This window comes from Sorghum bicolor, chromosome 5 (genome assembly GCF_000003195.3).
Source record: "Sorghum bicolor cultivar BTx623 chromosome 5, Sorghum_bicolor_NCBIv3, whole genome shotgun sequence".
NCBI classification, from domain to species: Eukaryota; Viridiplantae; Streptophyta; class Magnoliopsida; order Poales; family Poaceae; genus Sorghum; species Sorghum bicolor.
Window position 1 is genome coordinate 62,636,215 of NC_012874.2, and position 10,587 is coordinate 62,646,801.

The 10,587-nt window shown below is 40.0% G+C and overlaps 1 protein-coding gene across 1 annotated transcript; it reads right to left on the reverse strand.

Annotated features, from left to right (window-relative positions):
• LOC8058618 (F-box/FBD/LRR-repeat protein At5g22660) lies at nt 2,008-6,426 on the reverse strand. The gene is made up of 5 exons (XM_002450918.2): nt 6,303-6,426; nt 5,272-6,224; nt 4,848-5,009; nt 4,608-4,761; nt 2,008-2,376 (listed from the first exon to the last, which is right to left on the reverse strand). Exons 2-5 carry the CDS (start codon nt 6,190-6,192, stop codon nt 2,360-2,362), a joined length of 1,254 nt encoding a protein of 417 aa, XP_002450963.2. The 5' UTR covers nt 6,193-6,224; nt 6,303-6,426; the 3' UTR covers nt 2,008-2,359.

A 10,587-nucleotide genomic window follows, 5' to 3' on the forward strand; every position in this document is an offset into this window, starting at 1 on the left:
GTGCTGGTATTTTTTTTACCCAAGTCTAGTCTTTGCTCATGGAGTTCCCCTCTAGCCCGTGTCCTTGCCATGACAGTTCCTTTTCCCCTGTCCAACAATCTGCAGCAGGGGGTGAATGCTGAACCCATGATGCGGAGGCTTAAGCCCAGACAGTGCTAATGATTTTGCGAAGGTTTTTTGCTGCAAGTTAAGCGATTTTCCTATTAAGTATCTAGGTGTGCCGCTACATTTCACCAAGTTAAGAAGAGAGGATTTACAGCCGGTGATTGATAAGATAATTAAAAGAATTGCGGGATGGAGAGGCAGGTTGCTGTCTTATGCTGGCAGATTAACATTGTTAAGAGCTTGCCTTGCGAGCATCCCTATTTACCTCCTTTCCATCATAAAATTTCCTAGGTGGGCCATTGATATGATTAATTCTCGGATGAGTCACTTCCTGTGGAATAATACGGAAGATAGACATAAATACCATCTGACAAACTAGCAATTGGTTGCTCAGAGAAAAGACTTTGGAGGTCTAGGAATTCCTGAGTTGAGAAGTTTAAACTTGTCTCTTTTGTGTGCTTGGATTTTTAGATACCATTTGAATGACAGTGCCATTTGGGTTCAGATTTTAGATTCTAAGTATAAAACCAAGAATCCTAATATCTTCTGTTGTTCAGAAGTTGGGGCATCCCCTTTTTGGAAAGGGGTGCTCTGGGCTGCACAGGCTGCCCATATGGGCGTCAAATGGATTGTGGGCAATGGAAAGAAAGTTAGGTTTTGGGAGGACATTTGGATAGGTAATACTAGTCTAGCTATTTTGTTTTGGCCACTTTATGTTATCAATGAACAACAGGGTAAAACTGTTAGTGAGGTGTGGGATGGTGTCGACTTGAAGTTGACTTTTAGGAGGACAGTCTCTGAAAGTGTCATGGATCTTTGGTGGGATTTATTAGCTATGATGGATGATTTCTCCTTCTCTGAAGAAGAGGATTATATTTTATGGAGTCATACTTCTTCTGGTAAATATGAAGTACAATCCTTGTATGCTATGATGTCTTTTAGAGGTGTAGTCCCAATGTATGTTAGCTCTATCTGGAAATTGAGTGTGCCTCCAAGGGTGCAATTCTTTCTATGGCTTGTTTCTAACAACAAAGTTTTGACTAGGGATAATCTAGCCAAAAGACGGGAAGTAAGTGATCCTTTGAATCTGAGAGAGAGTCTGTTACTCATTTATTCTTTGATTGTTGTGTGGCCAGTTTAGTTTGGTCTATAATATCAGATTTGTTGGGTCTGAATATTGGAGAGAACTTTGAATCTGTGGCTCGTTTATGGCTAGCCAATAAAAATCATAAACTGACTAATGTGTTATCCTCGGCTGTGATTTGGTCAATTTGGAAATTAAGGAATGAGCTGTGTTTTCAGGGTGTGCCATGGACTGGGATGAAAAGTGTGTTGATGAGGGTTGTCAGAATGATAAGAAGATGGGTGCCGATGTTAAAGCAGGAGCTTGGAAGAAGAGTGGAAGAACTGTCAAGTCTTTTGTCAAGTCTTTTGGAGAAAGAAGCCTTACTACCACCGCAGATCGAGTGGAGTACTCAGAGGGGATCGTCATCAGAGTTGGATCAATTGGATGCGCTGCACTTGGTCCTCATCGATGTGAGTTTGGAGCACCGAAATGATTTCAGATCGAGTGGAGTACTCAGAGGGGATCGTCATCAGAGTTGGATCAATTGGTTGCGCACTTGGTCCTCAGGATGTGAGTTTGGAGCACCGAAATAATTTTCTGTGTTCTAAGGGTGTGAAAGTTAACTCGGTTTTGCCTTAAGGTTTTCATGTATTGGCGGACGCGCCAGAACGCTGAACTCATAGACTATTTGTGCTTTTGAAATACAAAGCAGGGGAAACCTTCTTTCTAAAAATAACCCATGATGCCGAGTTGTTGGTTCAAACATGCCGAGTTGTTCAAAAGTAGTTCCCCCAGAAATTCTGAATCGTCATTCAAATGAAACTAGCCCAAAACTGTTGATGAAACAGAGAACTCATATCCGTGACCAGCTGTTACCTCTTAGGTAAGGGAAGTAAAACAGTAAGAACAGTCAATCGATCGGAGAACCGAGTAAATTTAGGCAGGCCAAAGCAAAAGGTGAAACAGCGATAAAATGACATGATTAACCAGTTTCATGACTATCATCGTGTTCACATAAAGTTATATTGACGAATGGCTCAATCCTAATCCATCCGGATAACTGGAATTGACAGGACAAAAACACGCATAGACAAAACAAGGTACTATGTCACCAGAAGCTTAAGCCTTGCATTTCCGGATAGCCAAGACATGACAGATCTCTCAGCCTCCCAGTTTTTCTCTTCCTTATTACTTGAAAAGGAAATCTGTACACGAAAAGGCACAATAAGTTGCAGAAATAAAAAAAATACTTCATGACTTGAGAATGAAATTTAAAATGCCAAATCATAATTCAGCAAGTAGGAAATGCAGCATAATTCAGCAAGTATTGAAAATGCAAAAACATAATTCAGCAAGTATTGGTTCGCGATACAAATATGCAGCAAAGCAACAGTTCAAGTCAAATAGTTTTCCAAGCTATGATATCTGATTATTTTTTTCTTCTTTGCACTCATAAGCCATGACATGAATGCATCTGGCTGATAAGAACCCCTACATTATTGTCTCATGGCATACGAGTTTGAAGTTTAGGATAAACCATCAGTGAGCAAAAGGCAGAAAAGTAAACTGAACAATGAGATGACAATATTAGGATGATGAGAATTTGCTAGCCAGCATGGCATGGCTTGAAGGTTTTATGGGCATCAGCCCCTGTGAGCATACATGTGGCAAGATGGCAGAAGCAGCGCAGATGGAGCCTAATTTAACTATTAGGGGAAGAAAATCATAAGTAGATGAGATCTTTGTTAAGAAAGGTTCTATTAGCTGGTAAGATTCTCTTTGTCACAAAAATAAATGTTATTTAATTGGCCAAGGTATAACTACAGAAGTGTTCGAGTTATAACTACAAAAGCAAGAAATAAACATGAGTCTTTCTCCGCCCCCGCTCTTGTGGGGCTCTTGAACGTCATTCGCGCCACTGTGTTATTTGGGTCCAGGGACGCCTCGAACTGATCTAAGGGTCTTTACCCCAAGTCCCAATGAACCCCATTTAGTATCATGTTATTGTGCCACAATTCAGCACAATTCATGGCCCACCTCACTAGATATCTGAATTATCCATCCCAAATTCCAAGCTACATGCTAACGGTGTCAGGTCAGCGTCACCTGCAGCTGAAAATATGAGTATTTAACATGAGACTGACGTGATAGGACCACCAGTGTATCTGTCCTCCCATCCTTAGCTATCCTCTCTCCTCTCTGACAACTGCAGCTCTATGCCATGGAGATCACTAACCTCCACCACCCCTCATTTCTATGTCCAGGACTCAGCTCCTGGTTCTTCCTCACTATCCTCAGTTCCACTGAAGAATGCACAGAAAGGAGGAATGAGGCACTGCAGCAGCGCATACAAGTTCAGGCATCATACACACTACATGGGAACAGGAATGCCTCAAGTAGTCTTAAGTTTCTTTACTCCAACCATGCCCATTACATTTGGTTCTATGGCCTTGTGCCATAATTTCTGACATGGAAACAAAAAAGAAAAGGCTCTAGAAAGCTAAACAGATATATAGAGGATCTTGTTTGGATGATTTGCACAAACAAAACACAGATGATTTAGTGCCCCATGCATAGTGCCACGAGAATATATAGTATTGCAACATATCATACAAAACATCAACGGCTATCTGCAGACATGTATAATGTGCAACAGCAGAAGGAAACTCGAACGGAAAAAGCATACTCTATGCGACAGGAGGGGGGAGGGAGGTAGGGAGAGAGAGAGAGGGAGAGGGACAGAGGGAGGGAGAGGGAGCCGCAATAACCTAATTCCTAAATAACACATCATATAAAAAATAATGGCTACTCTTAGCAAAATGCGCAATGGTAGAAAGAAGGAAAATCTAATAAAATGACTGCAAACATGAGGAGTACAGCTTTCCAACCCTGTAAACTCCCCCAAGAACATTTGGTGTAAGGATACCATATTACTATTTATGCAGCTACATGTAATTGAGATTTGAGAAGACTACAAATAATATCATCATATGTGAAAAGGCATAGCTTTGATTCCTAATCAAGTACATGCACTTGGTTCCTACAAACAAGAAACAGATTGATATTTTAACAAGGCAAAGTTACATGAAGGTTGCTCAAGGCTTTGGAGGCATAGAATATTATAAAAATCTCATGGAATAATCCCGTAGTGATATTTATGTTTATGCTCAGAGCTCATTGAAATATTAAGATCTGACAAAAGATAATGTATACTGTTTTTAAAGAGCATTTAATTTCAGCACCTCTCTGTATATCTCTTAGCTCTCTGGAAAAGATTGCCAAAAAAAGGATTCAAACATGTCACTCTCATTGTTAAGTTAATTGATCGCTTTCCAAGAAAGTTAGGAGCTTATTCAATGCATGGTTTAATTTGCACACATGAAGGAAAGTTTAAATAAATTGTAGAGAGCACCAAGTGTTTTGCTTGTTCGCTTACGTATGCCAAAAGTACCCAGAAACTTCAAAACTTTGTGAACTTGCTCGTTAACCACATCACATTTGACTTCAATTTCCTTCAGGTGTTTCAATATAGTAGCTGGTCTCTCCATTTGATTGTACCTGCCTATCATTTCCACTTTATGTTGAGGTCCCTGTGATAAACCACAATAATTCATCAGTGTCAACCAATAACATATAACTAGTTCAACAAAGCATTAGTTACATAAAATGTATATACCTTAGTAAAAAGATGAAGGTTGAGCCTCTCCAGAACCGGTGAATGCTTGAGAATGAGATTTAGCCCATAGAAGTCAGGATCCTTGCACCACCATTCATTCAGCAAAAGAGTCCTCAAGTTGTTAAAAGTTGGGCACCACTCCAAATCCCTGTGGAAAACAACCTGGACAAAATGCAGACAGAAAAACAAAATCGACTATTATTCAGTGTGAAAACAGACACGGCTTTAGTTTTTATGAATATCTAGAACTTGATATAAATACCACTGCAGAAATAAAATCAGTCAGACCAATCAGACAACATAAGAATGGGAAAATAATAATCTGACAACATAACAATTGGTAAAATAATAATCAGACAAAAAAAAGAAATAATAATAATCGAACAACATAATAAAGGTGTTAACGGACAAAGTGTAAGCATACCCCATTGTAGTCACACATCAATGTCAAATTCTGAGCTTCCGACAATCCTTGCAGAAGAAAACATTTGTTCTTATAGTCTGATTTGTCAGGTGTGACATCATTAACATCATCAGCACAAGAGAAACAATCCACATTTTCACAATCCAAATTATGATCTCTGGCAAATGCCTCTTTTAATGATGGCATGCTACCCAAAACTGGAACCGAGGCGAAATGGCCATCTAGCCTAAGTGAAACAAGGTTTGGGGTACAAATAAGAGTGTGCGATCCCATATAACTAAAAAAGCAATTGCTGACGCTCAGGCACTTCAGCGATTTTGACGAGATCTGGGGGGCCTGATAAATGTAAGACTCAGCAATCTCTAGATGTTCCAGGTTCGGACAGTAGGAGAAGTTGCAGCGACTACTTAACACCACACTGATGAGTGCTAGCGTTTTCAAGTGCTGAGTGACAGGCCTGTCTAACTGAAACGCGAAAAACGAGTCATGGATTTCGAGCCTGAGCCTCCGAACTTCACGCTGCTCTACAACATGTCGGATCCAAAGATTCAGATTGATCCCCTCGTCAATCGACCAGCTGTTCACATACCGGGACCGTAACCTGAGCTCGCATGTGTGGAGACAGGAGTCGCGCTTGCGGAGGAGAAGCAGATGGTGGACGAAGTGTAGGAGACTGTCCACGGACGGCGGTGCATCCCCATGGCTGCTGAACCCGATGCGCAGGCCAGTGGCGGACTTCCAGAGATGCTGCCAGCGCCGGGCGAGCACGCATGTCCGCACGGCGTCCTCCGCGGGCAGGAACGAGAGGACGTGATGGAGGGTGTCGTCCGGGAGCGCGCTGATACGATCGACGCCAGCATCCGGCGCCGCCGCCGCCGCTGCCGCCGCACCGTCCGCCTTTCCCTTTTTCCTCGTAGGCATTTCCTGCCAACAAACGCGGGGATCCCTGCGGGCTGCGGCGCAAGAAAATGGTGAGAAGGAGCCCAAGTGTTAAGAGACGGGGACGAAGGCAGGAAGAAGCAGGAGCGGACCTGCTGAAGGTCGCCGGTGCGGTCGCGCCGGCGCTCGCAGTGGCAGCACAGGAGTCGCCGCCACCACTCTGAAGGGCGTTGGAGAGTCGAGTCGTGCGGATCAGCAGCACTTGCCCATTTGCATGCTCTCTCAGCCTGCCGGCCCATTTATTTATTAATGGGCCATTTGCGCTTCCCGATGATCACCGGATTAGGCCTTTTTAGATCTAAAAAGTTTTTAATTTTGACACGGTAACACTTCCGTTTTTATTTAACAAACATTATGTAATTATGAAATAACTAAAGTTAAAAGATTCGTCTCACGATTTACATATAAATTATATAATTAGTTTTTGTTTTTATCTACATTTAATATTCTATATATGTGCTGCAAAATTCGACGTGATGAGAAATCTTAAAAAAAATCGTTTTTTGTTGAACTAAACAAAGCATAAGGACCCGTTCGGTCCATCACAGCAAAAGCACTAGAAATTTCACAGGAATGCAACGCATCCCCATTTTTAAGCTTTTGTTTAGTTTAGGCTTAAAAACTTTTCGTCCTATCACATTGAATATTTAAACACACGTATGAAATATTAAATATAGATAAAAAAATAACTAATTATACAATTTGCATGTATTTTATGAGACGAATCTTTTAAAACTAATTAATCCATGATTGAACACTAATTACTATAGTTACAAAATGCTATGGTATTAAAAAAAATTTTCTTCTTGCGAACTAAAATAGGTCTAAGTCCGTTTGAAAGTGAGGACTAGAAAAAAGAGGAACGGTAAAAATATAGAAAATCTTAGGAGGAGTTTATAGCGAGTAGAATGCATGTGTCATCCAGGTTCTTAAACTCCTAACATGCACATTAAAATTCTTAAACTTGGCACACGGTACGTCACAGGTCCAAATGAGTAACATGATGGTTTACGGTGGCACCAGCAACTTGGCAGAGTGTGTCATTTAGATCTCTAAACTTTTAAAATACACATATGCATACATGAACTAGGCCCCATGCTATGTTCGAGGTCCGGTATTCATATATTATCTTAGCGTTAATATGGATATTTGTATTCATATTCGTATTTGATTTTAATCTAGATATTAAATAGATGTATCTGTATACGATTTCTATAATTTTTCTCTATCTGATTCCACATTTCTATTATAAGAATGTGAAATGGCCGACATTATTGTATCCGCGAATAACCCAAAAAGTGCCATGTAAATCATCTAAAAACTTAATTATATCTATGGCTAATTAGTAATGTAAATAATATCAAACTTTAATATAACAAAAAATATGCATAATTGAAACTATTTAAAACTTCTCACTATGACTAAAAACATTATAATATTATTACTAACGATATATAAAGGTTAGTTTTAATATGGCTAACCATATTAATTTGTGTACTTTAATTATTAATATACTGGTGAAATTATTTTATATATTTTAAACTATTTATTGATAAATATTACTTATAGTTTATTGATTTTGATTTATTTGGTTATTGAAATGATTATTATATATGCTATTTTTGATACATTTTAAACTAAGTATGTGGATGTGTATTTTGAAAGTTTATAGATCTATGTCACACTCTGCTAAGTTTAGGGTTTGGTCTCGTATCGTTGGTACCAGCGTGGACTGCCACATCAGCAACCAAGTCTAGTGGATCTGTTTGGACCTTTGACGTACCATGTGTCAGGTTTAAGGACCTAGATGGGTATTTTTAGGAGTTTGGGGACCTAGATAATACCCTTTTTTGTCAAGTGTTCAGAGGCTGTTGGTGCATTTTACTCGAGTTTCTTCTCCTTTAATGTTGTGACACAGCAACATATTTATTGAATTGGCAAGGTGCATAGGAGAAGAGAGTTTCATCGGAATAAAACCCGTCCTTCATAGTTGCCAACACGAACCAAACTCAATGAAACTTAGTTACAACGATTCCTTTCAGCCGAATCTGCCAGTCATTCAGTAGTATTTTTGTCTCACAACAAATCAGTATCGAACAGTGGATATCATATCATATCATATCATATCATATCATATCATATCATATCATATCATATCATATCATATCATATCATATCATATACTCTTATAAAGTTAAATCCTACTAGATGAATTATCTTTTCATGCAAGATATCTACATCATTCCCCACTAAGTGACCCACTAAATATTCTACCTCTTCATGCAAGGTGTTCATATCATTCTCCACTAAGTCTATGTCATTCCATATCAATTATAAAAAATAATCATATCATCTATATCATGTGAGATACTTTAAATCTTTAATCTATTAACATACAAATCATGTACATACACAATTTGTTTTATCACCAATTTCTATATAATGTAACAAAAATTAGTTTTTCTTCTATTAGCTTAGCAATTTTTTTATTAAATCTAATACAATAAAATACATGCAAGTCAAATTCATATGTATGTATACATACATAATATACTGGATATCATATAGTCATGTTATATATATAATGATTTATTTTTAAGAAAACCCCACAACAACGCGTGGAGAATTCACCTAGTTTAATGAAAAGATGACGGCGAAGCATTTTTAATCCATCAAAAGAAATCAACAACGAATGAATCGTTCCATTTCCTGAGTTAAAATTACCGATGAAGTGGTATACTCTCTCTCTTTCTATATATATATAAAATAATTAATTTCTAGAATCTATGTCAGTTAAATTATTTTTAAGTTTGACTAACTTTATAAAAAAGAATAATGTAACACCCTAAATTTTGCTTTTTTGGAAATAGATGAAAAACAATTTAATTTGTTATTTTTGTGCTCCTAAAATATAGTAAAATAGATATTTTAATTAAACTAAAACTCATCATAGGATGTAGAAACATTTGTGATGCATTCATGCCACTGAGATATGAATTATTTTGGTTGAGTGGTTTGATCGAAATCAAAAATTTGAACTGATTCAAAACTAATTTAAAACGGGTTTGAAAATAGAATTCACCATGGTATAAAAAGAAAGGAAAAACTCCATCCTTCTATATTTGGCCCCCCTGGCGTGCTTGTCCATCCAGTTCACGCAGCCCAGCTGCCCGCCCCGCACGCGAGCCGCGTCTCCTTTCTCGAGCCGTGATGGAAGTGGACTTGGAGCTGCCCGCGCCATTGCTCTTCATTATATAAGCCGACTATCCCAGGTGCTGCACCTTTCTAACCCTAGCTATACCTGGGCAACGGCCGGCCCGGCACGTTGCCTAACGGGCCGAGGGGGCCCGTCGTGCCCTGCGGGCCGTGCCTTACCGGCCTGCGGGCCTGACCTCCGGCCCAGGCACGGGCCCGTGGGCCATTTTGCGTACCGGGCGGGCCCGTCAGGCCGGGCCAGCCCATAGCCCGTTGAACAATAACATATCAATAAACACAGATTTAAAAGCATATTTCAAACACATTCATCAATTCATCACTTCATCAGTATAAAGAACACATTCAAATACATATGACAGATGTAGAGAATAGATTTAGATATTAAAATGAGTTATTTTATACAATGTTGTTATTTGACGGACCGGGCCGTGCCGGCCCGCGGGCCTGAAGTGCGGCCCAAGCACGGCCTGCAGCCCCGTGCCGTGCCAGCCCGAGCCCAATGACTTTCGGGCCGGGCCGGGCCAAAATGCCGGGCTTCGGGCCGTGCTCACGGGCTCGGGCTGCATGCCCAGGTATAACCCTAGCGCACCCGCCGCCTTGCTGCAAGCTCGCAAGCGTCGCTGTGTTTTCCATCGGTTCTCTAGCTACTTAGTTGTGGTTCAATTCGAAGCCACCTGCCATGCTTCAAAAACCAGCAAAAGAAGCCTCAGGTACTATTCCTGCCCTCCCCTTTTCGGTCTCTGTATGTCTCACATCGTCGCCGTAATCTGCAGGAAGGTTAAGTTGCCGTCTGTTCTGACCAGCCCTACTCCTCCACCAAACCTATCCTGTCCATCTGAGACTTCCAATTGCGTTCGCAGTAAGTCACGCTCCATCCGTGTGCCTCTGTTATCGAGACCCTAGACCACAGTTGAGACGAGCATGCAGTTTCCTACACTCCATCCGTTTAGCTAGCTTGATGAGGTCATGTTGATGTCACCATGACGTCAAGCAAGTATTATTGCTGTTTTCCTTTAGAAAAATAAATCCAAAAATACAAAGAAAATACACTAGTTTGTTTAGGCCATATCTTCTCTGTTTTAACTCCGTTTTATCCCATTCAAGTTACATTAGATTCATAACGACGAAAAGTACGCGTTAGTAACAATGTTTCTCAATGTC